Below are 20838 nucleotides of genomic sequence, written 5' to 3' on the forward strand. Positions count from 1 at the left end.
AGAGAATCTGAATAGACTTTTTTTTTCCCCCAAAGAAGATACATAGATATCCAACAGACACATGAAGAGATGCTCTACATCACTCATTGTCAGGAAAATAGAAATCAAAATGTCCACAGATTTCTTAACGTAGATAAAATATCCAAATTACTAGAAAAACACAAGCCACTGGAAACTTTTTTTTTAAACAGAAAATTTGAATAGATCTATGACAGATAAAGAGATTGCCTTGTTAATCAAAATTTCCACAGGAAAGGGGGCCGGGCAAGATGGTTTTTAGGGTTAATTTCATCAAATGATTCCCTAAGGTCCTTAATGGAAATATATTTTCGATACAGGGTTTGCCATCTTGTAGCAATCAGTCAATATGACATTTATTATTATTCATCAGAAATGCATTGGGTGCTTAACATGTGCCTTGAGTTTTGTCACATCCTGGTGCCTTTGATGATCTAGTTAGCATCTGTGTTTCTTGTTTAATGGGCACTGATAACATTGATCACTTTGCTTTCCAGTATCCCTCAGAAAGCGTGTTTCAAGGCCTTATAATGACACAATGCCTAGAAGCGAAGGTTTCTGAGATGACTGGGTACATCCTCACCATAAATAATCTTTGTTAGCATGAAAAAACTGAGTTTTACATAAATAAATATAAAAGTAACGTTTCATGGTATAAGGCGACGTTGTAAAGTTTTTAGGTAACAACGTTCTTTTCATTTTATTATGTTTTCACATACGTACTATTTCAAACTTCATGACTCATACTGAGGTAAAGTGACGGATGTTGTTATCACAGTTGCTCAGAAGGGGAAAGTGAGGCACTGGTCTGTAGTCAAGTGTGCAGTTCAGGGGTTGGAGTGGAAATCGGTCTGTTCTGACAGCGGATTTGAAATTGTAAAGGCTTAAATTCCATGGCTCAAAACCTACGAGTCATTGTGGGAACCTTTATCACGGCTTCAGTTTGTCGCCTGCTTGCTCGGTCCGTTTTTCGGCGCGGACTTGACCTGACTTCTGTGTTACACAGTGCCATGCATAATTCGTGAGCGTGAGCAAAACACGGGAGCTTTACGTGAACTTTGCTATTTTCCATGAGCTTTTCAGTGCCGGAATTATGTGTATACTAACTTATACCCATTTTACCCGAGGCAGCCACCAGACGGAGTGGCGCTCCTCCTGCCCACAGCCGGCGGCGTAATGAGTCGCACAAAGGCTGCTGACGTCATACGTGATTCACAATGAGGCGCGACGGGAGTAGCACCAAACGACTCTTTTCAACCTCGGGCTCCGCGGCTGCCATCTTGTTTCGGCGGTTGAGGTAAAGGAGGCCTCGTTCGTGGAAGGGACTGCCAGGAGAGGGGGAAGGCTGTGGCAGTGTGACTCTCCGCTAGCCAGTCCGCGGGGACGGAGGAGGACAAGGAGGGCGGCTGCTGGGCTTGCTTTGGCTGCGTGAGGAGTGGGCGGCGGGGCGATCCGTGGACGCAGCGCTGGTAACTAAGGGTCAGTGAAGGCGCCTCCCTGGCCCGGGGCGTGATGCTCTGGGACTTTGCTGGGGCCTGAGCTGGGTCTCTGTGGCGGCAGCCTATGGGCTGATCCTGGGGCGGGCCCCACGTTTGTTTTTAAGAATGTGACCTAGTGTTTCCCAAGGCCCCGTACCAGCTTTTAAGTAAGTTTCAGGTCAAACGTACCTAGGCACAAATCTCATTCCTTTGCAGACAGAGCGGCTAAAGTCAGCAGTTTGAACGTACCTAGCGAACATATGCCATCAAGGATTTTAAACCAAAATTATCCATTCGTCTGCCAGCACTTCTCACAGCCTCCAAGGGGACCAGACCGTGGTCTCGGAAGTTCTATTTGACTTCCATTTCCCCCAGAAAAGGTTTTTGAGGAACTTTGTTTTCAGACGGCCCATCGCTTGCTGACATCGTCTTCCTGGTCACCTTGCAAAGCTAAAAACACGGACCAGACTATGCAGAGCATCTAGGCCTGGCGCTCTGTCAGAGACTTCTTCCTCACATCTCTCATCATAGCTTCTTCTGCCAGAGATCCTCCGGATCCAGCGTTTCTATTCAGATATTTGTTGCTTTGTTTCTACGTTCGACTTCACTACCCAGTCCTAAAGACGTCTTTCTTTCTGCATCCCCTTCTAGACCCAGCATTTGTAATTAATGGCCCACCTCCCCTAACTCCTCAAGACCTTAGCCTCTTCCATGAGAAACTCCTTTGGGCCCCGCATTGCCCTTCAGTGACAAGCCCTCCGTATCTACTTTTGAAGAGTCTCTTTCTTTGTGGTCCCAGCATTCTTTCCAGATAACCCTGATCTATCTTCCCTGCGAGCCTCGTCACTGGCGAACATCACACAGGAACTGTTTGCACAAAGCTGTCCTCCATCAGAGGATTCTCCCAGTGCCGCCCTCACTTCCATAAGTATCTGCCCCTATCGATTTGGGTCCTAACCACCTCTGTCCGGTACAAGTCTTCCCAGCCTCATCCGAGGCCTGTCTGTGAATTCAAAAGTCAACAGCTGCCGTAGCTTCACTCAGTGTCCCTTGACTCCACGTCACACATTGTAGTCTTCCCTGAGAGCCTTTCAGGTGTTCCCTCAGGTGCCCTCACCTTCTGCTTTCTGCTTCGTGGGATTCCTTACCATTATCAGATATCCCCTTCCCCATGATTTCCACCAGAGTAGAGTGCTCTCCCAGCATCTACTGACTGTGTGCGCTCAGAGTTACCGACTGACCAGAGAACTTCAGATTCTAGCGAGCCTCTTCTCAGTCCTTTCGGCCTGAACCGTCTTGTCTGTCTGTCTTTCTTTCTTTCTTTCTTTTTTTTTTTTTTTTTTGCATTCCCTTGGAATGGGAAGTGAGGGAGGCATTCCAGAGGTTAGCAGGAATGGAGCTTAAAGAGTTAAACTGGCACTCTCTTACCATCCACCCTGCAGCTGCATCTGAGCTTAACCTCCTCTTTTCACTTCCTCACAGCAACCCCAACATGTAGCATCTCTTCTTTATCTTTCTCTTCTTTAAAAAGCGCTGCTAGTAGTTAAGGCCTTCCCTCCTCCAAACTTGCCACCAACAAGAAAGGCTACCCACCACAGAGGGCTCACCTCTAGCCCTTTTCTTTCAGATGTCCAGCTCGCCACTCTCCAAGAATCGCTGTGTGCCTGGGCCTGATCCAAAACCAAGTTGTGATTGCCCTTCTACCTGTTCAGCAATGTTTAACGTGCCCTCGGGACCGACCAACGTGAGTATCTTCTCCTTAAAGACTCATAGGTGGGGTGCAGGGTGTAAGAGAGTGCAGTTTGTTAACTATTTAAGTTCCTTTCTTGCTAAGCCCCGGAACGTGTTTTCCCCTCTTCATTCCTAGGGAATGCCAAAAAAAGAGAGGGAAACAGACATAGATGAGGGTCTTTACTCCCGACAGCTGTAAGTCTGGCTAAGTATGGGGATGTGGAGTGGGAAGGGGCACAGAAAAGATGGTATTGATTCCGTCAAGTCCTGACCCAGACTCTCTCCCAACCTGGCAGGTATGTGCTTGGCCATGAGGCAATGAAGCATCTCCAGTCATCCAGTGTACTGGTATCAGGCCTCCGGGGCCTAGGGGTGGAAATTGCCAAGAATATCATCCTTGGTGGGGTCAAAGCTGTCACCCTGCACGACCAGGGCACTGCCCAATGGGCTGACCTCTCCTCCCAGGTACCTTCCTCTTCCTGGCTCCTTTACTACCTTTGCCAAGATACCACCCCCCCCTTGAGCTTTGCATTTACTTCTCTTCCTATACCCTGTTGTAGTTCTACCTGCGGGAGGAGGACATTGGTAAAAACCGGGCTGAGGTATCACAGCCCCGCCTTGCTGAGCTCAACAGCTATGTGCCAGTCACCGCTTTTACTGGTACCCTCACTGAGGACTTCCTTAGTGGTTTCCAGGTACCTTGCTGCATCGTGCTTCTTGCCTAATTTTCCCAGATTCTGTTTCTGCTTGGTCATTTGAGGAGTTACTAAATAGACTGTCCCAGTGTTTAGGTTTCATGGGGGGAGCCTCAGAGATGTAGGCAGGAATTAGATCCTGGATACTGTCCGGTGGGGGGGGCGGGGTGGGTGGATCTCACAGCTTTTCAGAAGGGAAGGAATGGCCAAATTCTGTGATGCAGTGTTTGTGAACACTGAACTCTGAAGCAAAATACCTTGGTGGGTGGGTATCTCGCTCTTGCCGTTGCCTGGCAGTGAACAAGATACTTAGTTTATCTGCCTTTATTTTTGTATCTGTAGAATGGAAATAATAGCAATAATGACTTCAAAGTTTTTGTGATGGTTAAATACTTAGAAGAGCAGTTGGCACAATGGAAGTTCCAAATGTGTGTTTGTTAAACAGCTAGACTGGAAAGAGGGGACTGTGGGTACTGATATACTTGTGTAGGGTTTCCCAGAGGAAATGGATAGTGAAATTCCTGGTGTAGGACTAGGGAACAACAGACACAAATCCCCACAGACCAGATCTGAGCAGGTATTTTATTTATTTTTGAATTGAAGCAATTGAGGGTGGAATATGGGGGCATAAACTTGGACTTTGGGACCAGAGTATGATTCATTTTTGTCTCCCCTGATACTGTTAGGTGGTGGGAAGGCAGGGTTTTGTGTTTGTCAAATAAAAGAGTTTGTTGGTCTTTTCAGGACCTCTTTACCTTTCTTATCTGAGTCTGGGGAATCCTGTTTCCCATCAGTGAGCTTGCTCTCACTGAGCGTGACACAGATAGATACTTTATAAATAGAAGAAGACTGAGCCAGCAAAGTTTACATTCCTGACACCCCACCAGTGCTGGACTGCGTGACACTTCACCCACCCCAGTCCGCGTTTCTCCTTTATTTTCTTAACTCTCCTGCACCCCACTGCCAAGCCTTGTGTCTGAGCCTCCTTCTCTGTATAGGTGGTGGTCCTCACCAACACTCCCTTGGAGGACCAGCTGCAGGTGGGTGAGTTCTGTCATGGCCATGGAATCAAGCTGGTCGTGGCAGACACACGTGGCCTGTTTGGGTGAGTGCCTGCCTCTCACTTTCTCCCAAGCACCTGCCAGGCCCAGGCAAGATCCTTTTGCTCCCACTGAACTCATACTTCTCCCAGCCAACCCAAGCCTAGGTTTTGATTTTGTATATTTAGCTTTCCTTATTTGGCATGAGTGCCGTCTCATCGCCAGAAGAAAGGGGCTGAGTTTGCTTAGCAGCTACTCACTGCATCTTGAAGGGCTCATAGAGTACCTGGATGCACAGGTTTTGGGCTCTAGCCCTGTTGTCTCCTACAGGCAGTTGTTCTGTGACTTTGGAGAGGAAATGATCCTTACAGATTCCAATGGGGAGCAGCCTCTCAGTGCTATGGTATCTATGGTTACAAAGGTAAGGAGATCCACCCCAAGGGTTCTGGCAGGAAGGTGGGCAGCAGTAATTCTCCCTGTCTCCTCATGGTACCCGGAGCCTACCCCTGAGGCTTACTTTTCTTTGAACTAGGATAGCCCAGGTGTTGTCACCTGCCTAGATGAGGCCCGGCATGGATTTGAGAGCGGTGACTTTGTCTCCTTCACAGAAGTCCAGGGCATGGATGAACTCAATGACACCTACCCCATGGAGATCCAAGTCCTGGGTATGTCAGGGCTGGGCACAAGAAATGATTGCCTGAACCAAAGGGAGTGCCGTGGGCTGATTGAGAGGCCAAAATGTGACACACAACTGTAGCATGAATTAGACCAAAGGCCAAGAAGAGATGCCTTTCGAAACCTGAGCTAACATTTAGGAGAGATGTGTCCTTGGGACCTTACCAAATAGATGTGAGCTGAACTATAGAGGCAAGCTTATGCCACTAGTGTTTGATTTTATTTCCTGCTTAGTTGTTCACTGTATCTCTTTTTGCTTGTTTGCCTTAGAATTTATAATACAGAACTTTATATATATTTAGTGTATAGTCTCTAAGTAACACTTTATCACCTCATGTAAAAAAAAAAAAAAAAAAAAAAGCCTTACAACAGAATATTCCCAGTTCCTGGTTCCCCATGTGTATTTTCTCTCTGTCATAAACTCCTCAATACGTTTGCTTGGATTTAAAACCTATTGCTTTAAAGAGAGTTGAGAGGCGTCTGGGTGGCTCAGAGGGTTAAGCCTCTGCCCCCAGCTCAGGTCATGATCTCAGAGTCCTGGGATTGAGCCCCCATTGGACTCTGCTTTCCCCCCTCTCTCTGCCTGGCTCTCTGCCTACTTTTGATCTCTCTCTCTATCAAATACATAAAGAAAATCTTAAAAAAAGAGAGAGGGACTTGAAAGAATTAAGAAAATAAGGTTTTTTTGTGTTTTTTTTAAATCCATTTTTTATTTTCTGTCGATCCAGATTTTACATCTAGTATAGTTTTCTTTCTACCTGAGGGATGTCCTTTACCATTTGTTGTACTCATGAGATTTGCTGGTGGTGATTCGTTTAGTGTTTTAGAGATTTAAATGTTCTTTACTTGCCTATGTTCTTGAAAGCCATTTATGTGGACATTGGAATTCTGATTTGACAGTTTTTCTTTTCTTTTAGAAGATGTTGCTGTATTGTCTTGCTTCCATTATTTTCCACCAGAAGTATGCTTTCATTCTTTTCTTCGTTCCTTATGTATGTCATGTGCTCTTTTTCTCTACCACTGATGATTAACAATGTATGTGATCATGACAATGTACCTTAGTGCATTTTTCTCCAATTTCTTTTGTTTGGGTTTATTTAACTATGTTATTTGTCGGCTTACAGTTGTATTGGGTTTGGAAAATTACTGGCCACAATTTTTTTCAAAATATCACTCCTTCTTCTTGCCTCCCCTTTCTATCCCTCCCGTCCCTTCCCTTCTCTCCTCATCCTCTACGACTTCCAGAACTCCAATTAGGTGCATATTAAGCTACTTGACTTATTTTGTGTTTGTTTGTTTTCCCTCCCTGTTGTATTTTGAATAGTTTGTTTTAGCGTAGACTGGGTCAAGATCGATTTTCATTCTTGTTTTGATGGTGCTGTTGGTTCTCTGTGGTGGGGTAGGAGGAATGGTGGTTGAAGTAACAGACACTCCGTTCTTTTCCTCCCTTAGGTCCCTATACCTTTAGTATCTGTGACACTTCCAGCTTCTCTGAGTATACCCGGGGAGGCATTGTCAGTCAGGTTAAAGTACCTAAGAAGATCAGCTTTGTAAGTATGTGTGGAGGTGGGCTGTAGGGTTCTATACCTCTAGGATTTTCACTTCTCTGGTGCTGATATCCCACTCTCCACAGAAATCCTTGCTAGCCTCACTGGCAGAGCCAGACTTTGTGATAACGGATTTTGCCAAGTTTCCTCGCCCTGGTCAGCTGCACATTGGCTTCCAGGCCCTGCACCGCTTCTGTGCTCAGCATGGCCGGTCTCCTCGGCCCCACAATGAGGTAGATGAGTGGGCAAGCCAGCCGGCATCTTTGGCCCAAAGCCTCACCTGCTCTCCCATCTACTGTCTCTCTGTCTCATTCCCACAGTTGGCCTGACTGGTCCTCTCTTGGCCCTGTTTGCCTTTCCAGGAGGATGCTACAGCTCTGGTGGCCTTAGCCCAGGCTGTGAATGCCCAAGCCCTGCCAGTGGTGCAGCAGGACTCCCTGGATGAGGACCTTATTAGAAAACTCGCATATGTGGCTGCTGGGGATCTGGCACCCATAAACGCCTTTATTGGGGGCTTGGCTGCCCAGGAAGTTGTGAAGGTCAGTGTGGGTAAAGAGGGCAGAGCTGAGCACAGACCAGGTACCCTCCTGATTCCATCCCTGGCTGTCCTTCTGGGTCCGATTTTCATTAAGCACTGATGACCTCCCATTTCTTACCATCTCCTCAGGCCTGCTCTGGGAAGTTTATGCCTCTTATGCAATGGCTGTACTTTGATGCACTTGAGTGTCTCCCCGAGGACAGGCAGGCCCTCACAGAGGACAGATGTCGCCCGGTATGTGAGGGGGTCCCCATGGGGAGCGTATTATTTGGGGTCTCTGCAAGGCAGCTCGTCTCTGATCCTCCTCCCTTCACGTGACACAGTGCCAGAACCGTTATGATGGGCAGGTGGCTGTATTTGGCTCAGACCTGCAAGAGAAGCTGGGCAAGCAAAATTACTTCTTGGTGAGTGATGCCATGGTGGACCAGCCAAGTCATCTTTACTTGCCTCTGGCCAATCTTTTCTAGAGTCTCCTGCCTCACAAGGGAGGGTAATTGGTTTTGTGCCCTCATCTCCTCCCTTTCTCCATTTTCCTCACACACAGGAAAGCCTGATAATGTGCCTTTATTCTGCCATCCGGGGCCTTCTTTCTTAGATGACAGTCTAAGAAATCCTCTAGGATTTCTAGCCACCTAAGAGATTACATAACTTAAAACATTCAAATCCTCTAGGATTTGAATATGTAATACAGGACCCCCTTACCCTTTCTCAGTATCTTCAGGGGAAGTGAGGACTAACAGGTTTCTTTGCTTTGCTTTCACTCTTTGTGTCTCTCTTCTTGGCAACCTCTCAGGTAGGTGCAGGGGCCATTGGCTGTGAACTCCTCAAGAACTTTGCCATGATTGGTCTAGGCTGTGGGGAGAATGGGGCAATCACTGTTACAGACATGGATACCATTGAGAAGTCCAATCTCAATCGACAGTTTTTGTTCCGGCCCTGGGATGTCACGGTGAGTAGTTACACCTGGTAACTGGATGAGCTGCTTCTCTCTCTTTTCTCCTATATTTCTTGTCCTTAATCTTAGTAGCTTAGGTCTTTTTGTCTCTATTTTTCTTTCTGCTTTTCTCTTCTCTCTTTTTTTCTACCACTCATTCTTTCTGCAGATAATTGAATACTTACCATGTCTTTACATTTCATTCATCATTTTATACATACCCCCACTTTTTTTTTCCTCCCTCAATCTTGGAGGATCAGTATGAGAAGTCTTCTGTGTTATTTCTGGCTACTCAGAGTCTTTTGTTTCATTTTGTCATCCTGCTATTCTGCACTGCCCTAGATATTTGGAATGCATAACATAGCAAAGGAGAGCTTTCTGCCTTTGTCTAGTGAGAAAAGACTGGAGGTCCACAACACTTTTCATCAAGTCCCCAAGGTCATAATTGTTTTAAGACTACCAAGACATCATTTGACATTTTACTCTTACTTTGTCAGGTAAAATTTCGATGGTACTTTAGGAAGACTTCCCTAACTCAGAAACTCCCCCCTCCCAACTGAAGAAATGCAGAATGGTACAAGAGAGAGCAGTACCTAAGGATCCATTCAAAGCGCAAATCAAACCAGTAGATAGTGGTACAGATTGAAGATCTTACCTTGCATCTCCACTTTAAAACACTGTTATTCTCAGGTTTTGATTTTTTTTCAATATCAACAGTTATCTGAAAATGCTATTAAAATATTATGTAAAACTGAGTATTTCCTCTGTTATACATTTAACAGATTGAAATGTGGTAGAGAAGAGAATCCAGCTGCCTCCTAAGAGATTACATAACTTAAAACATTCGTAAAAATGTACATATAATTTGGATTTTGTGACTGACGTTTTTGTATTGGAAAACATTTTTCATATTTATATTTCTACTGTGTAATGGAATCATTCCATTTTCAAATCAACGAATAACAAAATTTTACCAGTTTAAATTTTTTTAAAAGATTTTATTTATTTATGACAAGTAGGCAGAGAGGCAGGCAGAGAGAGAGAGAGAGAGAGAGGAGGAAGCAGGCTCCCTGCCGAGCAGAGAGTCCATTGCCGGACTCGATCCCAGGACCCTGAGATCATGACCTGAGCCGAAGGCAGAGGATTAACCCACTGAGCCACCCAGGCGCCCTTAAATTTTCTTTTTAAATTATGTTAGTCACGGGGCGCCTGGGTGGCTCAGTGGGTTAAGCCGCTGCCTTCGGCTCAGGTCATGATCTCAGGGTCCTGGGATTGAGTCCCACATCGGGCTCTCTGCTCAGCAGGGAGCCTGCTTCCTCCTCTCTCTCTCTGCCTGCCTCTCTGTCTACTTGTGATCTCTCTCTCTGTCAAATAAATAAATAAATAATAAAATCTTTAAAAATAAATAAACTATGTTAGTCACCATACAGTACGTCATTAGTTTTTGATGTAGTTTAAATTCCTAGCACAGGGAATTCTTGTAGCTGTAGCCGCACATAGAAGATGCTCTTCTTAAGATCCTTATTTTGAGGATGGATGCAATAAACAGTAATTTACAATAGCCAAGTACATGGCTGATGTTAAGATGGTGCAAAGTACAATGAAACATGAAAAACCAGGATGAGAGGGAAGTGCCATGGAGAGTGGTTTGCAGTGTGGTAAAGGAAGTCCTCAGTGGAAGGGTCGCATTTCCTCAAGACTTGGATGATAGAGAATGAGAAAGTAATTTAGGAAGCAATGTGTTGGGTAAAGGTAACAGCCTGAGCAAAATTCTGATGTTGGAATAATAGCTCATTGGAACAGAGAGGTCATTCAGAAGGGACCATGGTAGGAGATGAGGCTGTAGAAGTAATATGGGCCAATTCATACCCTAAGTGAAAGTGGGAGCTAGTGGAGGGTTTTGAGCAAAAGAAGAATGTGACCTGACTGACTTGGGCTTTCAGAGTATACTGTTTATATTTGTACAAGGACCTTGGCTTTATCTGGGTAACGGCATCCCAGTTCTGGATGTTGTTAAGTCAAAAGCAGTGAATGTTGCAGATACTTGATCCGTTGTCTCCTACTTGGTTTATTGTTCCTTTTCTGCTCCCCCTCGGGCCTGTTTGTCACAGCCTCAGCCATGTGACACTTGTCAGGCTGCTGCTAAAGAAGGGAGCCTACTGAACTCAGAGTGTAGATCTTGCCCACCATTAGATAAACCAGTTGTCAGAACAACTCTCTAAAGGTTTATAGGGTGAACATATGAATGACAGCTCCTCCTCCACCCCTACCCAGAAACTGAAATCTGAAACAGCTGCTGCAGCTGTGCGCCAGATAAATCCGTACATCCGGGTAATGAGCCATCAGAATCGTGTTGGCCCTGACACAGAGCATATCTATGACGACAGCTTCTTCCAGAACCTTGATGGTATTGCCAGCGCCCTGGACAATATGGATGCTCGTGAGTTTGGGGAGGGGGTTAAGGACAAGGGCAGAGTAGTATGTGTGTGTTTGGGGGTGTATCTGTCCTCCTGTCCCATCCTAATGTTACCACCCCGCGTCGTCTTCCCACAGGCATGTATGTAGACCGCCGCTGTGTGTACTACCGTAAACCACTGCTGGAGTCAGGCACACTGGGCACCAAGGGCAGCGTGCAGGTGGTTATCCCCTTCCTGACAGAGTCGTACAGCTCCAGCCAGGACCCTCCTGAGAAGTCCATCCCTATCTGCACACTGAAGAACTTCCCCAATGCCATCGAACACACACTGCAGGTGATCACTTTTGGAGGGAGGGAGAGGTGGAAGGGACAGGCACCTAACAGCCTCTCAGCCACCTGACTTGTCATTCAGGTGATGTAAGTGCCAGTGTAACATGTACCTTTTCTTCAAATCTCTTTCTCTCGTTTTACACCCTTCAGTCTAAGCCTTACTAAATGATTCATTTAACTTAAAAATGTTTAGTTTGTAGACCCAGAGATGGGTATTCATATAATATGTAATGTATTTTACGGAACTTCCATTTGAGAAAAGAAAGTGTGATCTTATATAAACAGATTATATTCTGGCTAAAAACTAAATTCTTAGCATTATCTCTGCTAGTTCTTTATTACTTGTAATATTTAGCCCACTTTTGGATTCCCCTTCCTGTTGCACACCATATGTTTAAGAATCGGCATGTCAGGATGATTCTGTGTCTATAACGTACATACACAACAGTGTACGTATTGTCTAAATGGACAAAGTAAACATACCTATTTAACCAATACCCAGAACCTAACTCAAATTCCACTGTTCTCTGAACCCGAGGATGACCACTGTATTATGAATTATGTATTATGTATTAATTATGTGTTATGATTCTTAATGCAGCCCTTAAAGACCGTATTTCAGAGTATGGGAGTAGGAGGAAGATAAGGAGAAACAGAACTACTTGCTTCACCTACTTGCTTCCAACCCAGCAGTTACCAATAACTGTACCATGGATGTATTTAAACTGATATATTCACTGCAGTGTACCTGTGTCTCCATCTCAGCCTGTGTGTATGCATATGTACATGTACACACGTGTATGTTTGCAGACATATATGTGCGTTTGTGTGTGTCCATACCTGTAACCTTTATTAGATGTTACTCTATTGCCTTGCCGCCCATGCAGAAGGACTATAAAACAAGCTCTTAAAATAAATTCCCTATGTGACTCTTTAAGGACTTAACCTCCTCACATCTCAGATTCCTTATGTGAAAAAAGGGAGGAGAGAAGTACTTCTCTCAAGGGTTTGTAAAGTATTTACCATTTAGTGAGTACTTGGGCACTGTTTTAAGTAAGCTTTTCATACGTACATGTATAGTCATTTCAACATATCAACCCATGAGTTATAGATCCTTCATTTACGGAATATGTTTTCAGAATAAGGATACATAGATAAAGGCATTACCTTGTATGCCACAGCACTGTGGCTGAGCTGGCCTTTGAACCTGGATCTCTAGGTTACAGATCACTTCACCAGTGGCTGTATTTACTGACCTTGTAATTTGCAGAGGGCAAAATTTGTATCTTATTTTATGTCCAGTCCCCCTGACCTGTATGGATCATTCATGTATTATTTTTGGTGTGAGCTTTGTTCTTTCATCTTGAAACACACCACATCTAGAGGAGGGTGTACCTATCTTAAGAATAAGTTTTCTATATATATATATACATCTATATATATATGTGTATGTATATTTTGTGTAACCACTGCCCAGATCAAGGCCATTGGTTTTTAAATTGCGAGGGTAGGACTTTGTAGTTTGAGGGGCACTTTTGAGGGGCTTTCTTCCTTAGTTATCTTGTGATAGCCATATTGTTCCCAATTGCTTCACTCACTAATGGTCTTTTTTTTTAAAATGTATTTTATTTATTTATTTGCCAGAGAGAGAGCAGGCAGAGGGAGGGAGAGCAGGCAGAGGGAGAAGCAAGCTCCGCTGAGCAGAGAACCTGGTATGGGACTTGATCCCAGGACCCTGGAATCATGACCTGAGCCAGAGGCAGAAGCTCAACTGACTGAGCCACCCAGGCATCCAAGCGGATGGTCTTTTAGTGCCTACAGAAGCGCATTTTGTGTCTCAGCCCCATGTAATGTCTTTGCTTTGTCTGCAGTGGGCTCGCGATGAGTTTGAAGGTCTCTTTAAGCACGCAGCAGAAAATGTCAACCAGTATCTCACGTGAGTAATCCTGTCCAAATGTTCTCTCACTTCTGCTCTACATACACGCCAGCCGAGCATACTGTATCCACTGTATGGCTCAGCACCAGCCACATGTTCTGAATCAATTAATGAATGTATAGGCCTCCTGCCACTGGAAAGTCGGGGCCAGCTCTCCATGTAGTTGAGCCCACTCCTGGGGCCTCTGTGTAATCTTGCCCATTTTTCCTCTGATTCCTGTCAGAGACTCCAAGTTTGTGGAACGGACACTGCGCCTGGCAGGCACCCAACCCCTGGAAATGCTGGAAGCCGTGCAGCGTAGCTTGGTACTACAGCGGCCACAGACCTGGGCTGACTGTGTGACCTGGGCTTACCACCACTGGCACACTCAGTACTCCAGCAACATTTGCCAGCTTTTGCACAACTTTCCTCCTGACCAGGTATTACATACTTGCTGAGTTCATTTGGCAGAATGCATTTTCTAGAAGCAGGTAGTGTTCTAAGAGCTCTTGTTACAGCGAATTCAGCTATGGTAGGCACACCAAGACCATTTTAGAAGACCTCAAGAAAAACTGAGCCAGTGCTTTGGGATACCTGGGTGGCTCAGTCGGTTAAGTGTTTGTCTGCAGCTCAGGTCATGATCTCAAGGTCCTGGGATGGAGTTCCGCATCAGGGTCCCTGCTCCACTGGGAATCCTTCTCAACCTACACCCACACTGTCACTCCCCCTGCTTGTGTGTTCTCTCATTCAAATAATATCTTAAAAAAAAAAAGTTTCTCCCTCTGCCCCTCCCCACTCTAAAATGAATAAATCTTTTTTTTTTAAGATTTTATTTAAATTCCAGTTAGTTTTATCATACAGTTTGGTATTAGTTTCAAGAGCATAATATAGTGAGTAATTCAGCACTTCCACGTGATACCCACTACTCATCATAAGTGCACTCCTTTATCCCTGTTACCTGTTTTTTTGTTTTTTTTTTAACTTGGTTCTTTTTTTTTTTTTAATTTTTTTTTAATTTGTTTATTTACAGCATAACAGTGTTCATTGTTTTGGCATCACACCCAGTGCTCCATGCAGTATGTGCCCTCCCTATTACCCACCACCTGGTTCCTCAACCTCCCACCCCCCAGCCCCTTCAAAACCCTCTGGTTGTTTTTCAGAGTCCGTAGTCTCTCGTGGTTCATACTCCACTTCCAGTTTCCCTCAACTCCCTATTACCTGTTTTACCCATCCCCCTCCACGTTGCTACTGCTAATCATCAGTTTGTTCTCTGAGTTAAGAGGCTGTTTCTTGGTTGTCTCTCTCTCTCTCTCTCTCTCTCTCTCTCTCTCTACCCCTTTGCTCATCTGCTAAATTCCACATATGTGTGAAATCATATGGTATTTGTCTTTCTCTGACTTACTCAGTTAGCCTAACAGTCTCTAGTTCTATGCATGCCATTACAAATGGCAAGACTTCATTCCTTTTTTATGGTCAGGTAATATTCTGTTGTATAGATATACCATATCTTCTATCTATGCAGTTATCATTAAATGACTTTGGGGCTGTTTCCATAATGTTGTGATAAACATCAGGGTGCAGGTATCCCTGTGAATTAGTATTTTTGTATTCTTTGGGTAAATAGCCAGTAGTGCAATTGCTAGGTTATAGGGTAGTTCCCTTTTTAACTTTTTGAGGAAACTCCATACTGTTTTCCACAGTGGTGGCACCACTTTCCATTTCCACCAACAGTGCATGACTGTTCCTTTTTCTCCACATCCTTACCAACAGTTGTCGTTTCTTATTTTGTTGATTTTAGCCATTCTAATGGGTGTGAGATTATATCTCATTGTAGTTTTGATTTGCATTTCCCTGATGATGGGTGGTGGTGAACTTTTTTTCATGTGTCTGTTGGTCATCTGTATGTTTACTTTGGAAAAATATCTATTCGTGTGTTCTGCCCATTTTTAGTTGGGTTATTTGTTTTTTGGTGTTGAGTTTTACATTTTTTTAAGATTTTGATTTATTTATACTTAACATTTTTTATTATATTATGTTAGTCACCATACAATACATCATTGGTTTTTGATGGAGTGGTGCATGATTCATTGTTTGTGTATAACACCCAGTGCTCCGTGCAGTGCATTCCCTCCGTAATACCCATCACTGGCAAGGCCACCCCCACCCTCTGAAACCCTGTTTGTTTCCTGGAATCCACAGTCTCTCATGGTTCGTCTCCTCCTCTGATTTACCCCCTTCATTTTTCCCTTTCTTCTCCTCCTAATGTCATCCATGCTATTCCTTATGTTCCACATATAAGTGAAACCACGTGATAATTGTCTTTCTCTGCTTGACTTACTGTACTTAGCCTAAGACTGTTTCTCCCTCTCCCTCTACCCCCGCTCCTCTCCTCAAAAGAAGTAAATAAATCTTAAAAAAAGAAAAAAAAAAGAGTACAATCTGTTCACATTCTAGCTTCATTTGACTTACAGCTAGTCATATATTTTTTCTCTGCATATTAGTATCCTCATCTCTGAATAATGATGACCTAGATCTTGGGAGTTTTTTGAGGATTAATTTGTACTTACTAAGTTATTTAAGTTGGTTTAATGCCTGAAAATTCGTAAGATACTGATAAATAGCTCTGCATATATATCACAAAGTCAATGTCCAGGGATAGTGAGCTGGGACATCTAGGTCTGAGATAAGGAGTCAGGATTGTCTCCTCTCAGGCCCTGCTCCCCAACCCTTTCTATCCTCTTAGCTTACAAGCTCTGGAGCCCTATTCTGGTCTGGGCCCAAACGCTGTCCACACCCGCTCATCTTTGATGTCAACAATGTAAGTCTCCCCTTCCCTCCCTCTATTGTTAACCATTTTATCCTTGGTTGGGGTGGATAGTGGTGGCTGGGAAGAAGGCCTGAGTTTCCAGGGTGAGGACCGATCTGCTCACTAGTCCATATCTTGCCTTCTAGCCCCTGCATCTGGATTATGTGATGGCTGCTGCCAATCTCTTTGCCCAGACCTATGGGCTGATGGGGTCTCAGGACCGAGCTGCTGTGGCCATACTTCTGCAGTCTATGGACATCCCTGAATTCGCCCCCAAGTCTGGTGTCAGGATCCACATCTCTGACAGGGAGCTTCAAAACGCCAGTGCTTCTGTTGGTGAGGGTGCTTAATCCAGTTGGCTCAGAGCACTGTTCCATTTATCTTATGTCCACATTTCTACACTAGTTGTCCTGGTTTCTCTGCTCTGAGTTCCCAGGCCTGAGTTTGACCCATGCTTTCCTGTGGTCTTTGTTTCCTCCAGTGTTAAGATGGGTGATTGAAGAAAATTCTTTCATGTATTCCTCCTTTCTCTTCCCATTTTTCTTTTTCCCATTCTGGCTCTCAGGATTAATTGTACATCTTCTTTCTGTGTGTGTGTTTGTATTTTTGTTCTCCTTTCCTCCATTTTATTCTTCCTCTGTTTTTCAGACTGTTGGCAAATAGTTTTCTTTGATGTCTTCCCCGGGTCAACTCCTTCCTGATCTCCATCCATATCCCCAAGTTCCATCTGTATGTATTTTCAATGTATGTTTTGACCTCCATGTCTTTCTTCATTTCCTCACCAAGGTCTTCCTCCTCATCTTACCATTTATAACTACCCTCCAACTTCCAGCTTCAATCTCCTGTTAGCTGTCCCATATCTGTTGGATACTCTCTAAGTCCGTCTCTATTTTGTATATTTTCTGTATATATCTTTCCATTTTTTCCTCTGTATATTTGTCCCGATCCTGCTCTTTTCCAACTAACTCGTCTCTCTTGTTCCTCTCTGTATATTTCTTTGTGTGTATCTCTAGAGTTGTCAACACTGCATGTATTTCCTTCTAGCCCATCCTCCATACGTAATTTATATCTCTGCCATTCCTATTATTCATTTCACATTTTGATTTTATCCTGTTCACATTTCTCTTCTCTTCCCATTTTTCCCTACTGCTGCTGCTCATATTTTCTTCCCCTCTATTTCTGTTGTGTTACCATTTCTCTCTCCTCCAAGTATCTCCCATGTATGTCTGTGGAACTCTTTAAAATCTCCTATCTCGGGGCGCCTGGGTGGCTCAGTGGGTTAAAGCCTCTGCCTTCGGCTCAGGTCATGATCCCAGAGTCCTGGGATCGAGCCCCGCATGGGGCTTTCTGCTCAGCAGGGAGCCTGCTTCCTCCTCTCTCTCTCTGCCTGCCTCTGCCTGCTTGTGATCTCTCTCTCTCTCTGTCAAATAAATAAATACAATCTTTAAAAAAAAAAATCTCCTATCTCTGTATCGTAACCTACATTCTTAAAGTGTTACAGTAGAAACACCTAAGATTTATAGTGTTAAGCACTTAAAAAAAAGGTTTAAATGTATTTATTCAACAGAGAGAGATCATGTACAGGCACAAGCAGGGGGAGTAGCAGATAAGGGGGAGGGAGAAGGAGCCTCCCTTTGGGGCTTAATCCCAGGACTCTGATCCAAATGTGGACACTTAACCGGCGGAGCCACCCAAGTGTTAACCATTTTTAAGTGTTCTGTTTAGCAGCATTAAAATAAAATCAATGCTGTTGTGAAACATCTCCAGGACTTTCTCACCTTTAAATTATGAAATTCTGTCCACGCTAAAGTAATTCCCCAGTCTCCTGCCCAGGCCCTGGCAACTACTGTTCAGTCTTCTGTGTCTATGAAGTTGGATTCTTAGAGATAAATATCTCATGTCAGTGGCATCTTAAAGTAGTTGTCTTTCTGTCTCTAACATAAAGCACTCTGGCTTTTTGATAGCTGCGTAATAGCCCATTGTGTGGACATGTGACTTCTTTAGCCATTCATTCATGAATGGACGCTTGGACTGCTTCCATCCCTTACATGTTCTGAATAGTGTTACTGTCTACATCCATTGTTATTGCTATTATCTTTGTTCAGCATCTCCATTTATATCTCTTTCTTATGGTCCTACTCCTGTCTACATCTTTCTTTCTTGTGTGGGTGTTTTCTGTTCCACATTTCCCTGCACCCTCAGCACTTTCCCGCAGTGTGTCTCCATGATCTGTCTGATCCTTGAGCTGTCTGAAATCTCTGCCCCATTCTAGTCTCCTTTCTCCTCATACCCGGGCCTGGAATGTAAAGGACTAACATGCCCCTCTCTTCCTACAGATGATAGCCGCCTACAGGAGCTCAAAGCCATGCTTCCCAGCCCAGAGAAACTCCCTGGTTTCAAGATGTACCCTATCAACTTTGAAAAGGTGCTGGGGAGGGTTGGGACCGTCAACAGGGTGGGAACACAGGCTGAGGCATCATAGGCTTCTGTGGGATTAGGCCTGCCAGATTCTTTGGCTGGTCTGCAGTGTGTTGAGGTGCAAATATAGTTGAATCCTTAGTAGCCAAGAAACCTTGTTTTCTTCTCACTCCCTCCCTCTTCCATACTGGTCCTCTCTTCTCATTCACAACAGGATGATAATACCAACTTTCATATGGATTTCATTGTGGCTGCATCCAACCTCCGAGCAGAAAATTATAATATTCCCCCTGCAGATCGGCATAAGGTAATGGTAGTATTTAGAGCTTAAGCTTTCACCCTTTCCCAAGGGTGAGTCTCCCACATTTATCCTCCTCTGTAGACCCTGAACCTCTCTAATGATGGCCTCTGCTGGTCATCTTCTCTCTGGCAGAGCAAGCTGATTGCAGGGAAAATCATCCCTGCAATTGCCACAACCACAGCAGCTATAGTTGGCCTCGTGTGTCTGGAGCTATATAAAGTGGTGCAGGGACACCGGCAGCTTGAATCTTATAAGAACAGCTTTATGAACTTGGCCCTGCCCTTCTTCAGCTTCTCTGAACCTCTTGCCCCACCCCGGCACCAGGTAGGGGCCTGCTTATATGAAAACCTTTGGTTTTGCCCATCAGTGAGTGAGTCTTTATGTATGTGGTGGGTAGGGTGTGCGTGCACCTGTATCCCTGGACAGCTGACTCATAGCAGATGATGCTCTTTGCATGTTTGGGTACCATACTCTTTGTATACCATCTGTCCGTTCATTATACAGTTCTTTGCATTGTGCCAAGTACAAATGTGACTGGCATCTTTGAGAAGTAATGAGAAGGTCAGGATAGTTAGATATTAAATGGGAAGGTCAAGGAAGTAGAAGATTAGTGAAGAAGATAACAGGATCGCCTTGTTGGTAGACACATTGGTCAGAATAAGATTATCACTTGCTTGCACACTGATATGGGGCCCCAGGTGGCTTAGGACGAAAGAAGGTTGTGATTGATCTATCTTAAAAACTCAAGTTCAGTGGTTACGCTAGGATCATCTGGGTTAGCCCATATTAGACTCCCCTGTGTTTGTCCTACAGTACTATAACCAAGAGTGGACCTTGTGGGATCGCTTTGAGGTGCAGGGGCTGCAGCCTAATGGTGAAGAGATGACTCTCAAACAGTTCCTTGACTACTTTAAGGTGAGGTTTTCTACACTCACTCCACCTAGGGGCGGTGATTGTGCAGGTGATTCGTATTCTCCTTTTCTGTGACACTGTTGTCTGTCCTCCGTCCCACCCTCTCCAGACAGAGCACAAATTAGAGATTACCATGCTGTCCCGAGGTGTATCCATGCTGTACTCCTTTTTCATGCCAGCTACCAAACTCCAGGAACGGTTGGATCAGCCGTGAGTTGGCCACTGGGCAGGATGAGGAAGGCCCTGTGTGGGGTGGAGAGCCTTACTACTTGTGGTCATGGCTTTCCCTACCTTCTTCAGCCCCATATGTGTCTCCTCTCTTGCTATGTCCCTGACCCTCTCCTCTCTCTCCCCAGGATGACAGAAATTGTGAGCCATGTGTCGAAGCGAAAGCTGGGTCACCATGTGAGGGCACTGGTGCTTGAGCTGTGCTGCAACGATGATACTGGCGAGGATGTCGAGGTTCCCTATGTACGCTACACCATCCGCTGACTCCCCAGACCCCAGATAGTTTACTTTCAGATGCCTTCTAGTTGTGCCCAAACATGTGCTGGCCAGGCACATAAACTTTACATCCTGTTGAGAACTTTTTTTGTGGTTGCTTTCTCCTATTTAGAGTTGGAACTGTTAATAAAGGCTTATTAACGCAGATGTGGCATGTCCTGGTTTTGGCAATGGCCCATGGCCTGTTTCGTCTGGGAAATGATGGGCTACCTATACCTTTGTTCAGGACATAATTCAAAGAGTTCAGTCCCATCCCAGAAACATGGAATGGGTCCCAAATCCAAGGTTATGAGACAGAGAAGATTAAGTGCAGCTCATCTAATAAATATGAGGTGTGATGATTCCTTTTCCTCCTGTCCTACCTCCTCAAACAAGAGAGAGGCAGTTTTAGGCTACAGAGCAGGTCTTCCTTTGCCCTGTGTTAAATTTCACTCACTTTCTAATCCTATCTTTGCTACCTCCAGCCACCTGCCATACTATTTTGAGATATAGTAGACACCCTGGACCCAGACTGTGGGTCTGAATACTAAGCCTTGCCAATGTGTGTTGCGTTCTCACATACCTTAACTGCTTTGTGTCT

The 20838-nt window shown here is 44.6% G+C and overlaps 1 protein-coding gene across 1 annotated transcript; it reads left to right on the plus strand.

Annotated features, from left to right (window-relative positions):
* The first annotated feature begins 1385 nt into the window (after positions 1–1385).
* On the plus strand, positions 1386–20371 carry LOC123935829 (ubiquitin-like modifier-activating enzyme 1). The gene is made up of 26 exons (XM_045996634.1): positions 1386–1497; positions 3124–3240; positions 3364–3422; positions 3524–3692; positions 3788–3922; positions 4921–5027; positions 5293–5383; positions 5495–5627; positions 7090–7187; positions 7271–7417; positions 7547–7723; positions 7852–7956; positions 8046–8126; positions 8516–8671; positions 10931–11096; positions 11210–11406; positions 13274–13338; positions 13562–13757; positions 16061–16135; positions 16270–16459; positions 18460–18548; positions 18756–18848; positions 18975–19166; positions 19656–19757; positions 19864–19964; positions 20111–20371. The coding sequence occupies exons 2-26, from the start codon at positions 3124–3126 to the stop codon at positions 20244–20246; spliced, it is 3177 nt and encodes a 1058-aa protein (XP_045852590.1). The 5' UTR covers positions 1386–1497; the 3' UTR covers positions 20247–20371.
* The last annotated feature ends 467 nt before the right edge of the window (positions 20372–20838 follow it).

The sequence above is a fragment of the Meles meles genome, chromosome Y (assembly GCF_922984935.1).
Source record: "Meles meles chromosome Y, mMelMel3.1 paternal haplotype, whole genome shotgun sequence".
Classification (NCBI taxonomy): Eukaryota; Metazoa; Chordata; class Mammalia; order Carnivora; family Mustelidae; genus Meles; species Meles meles.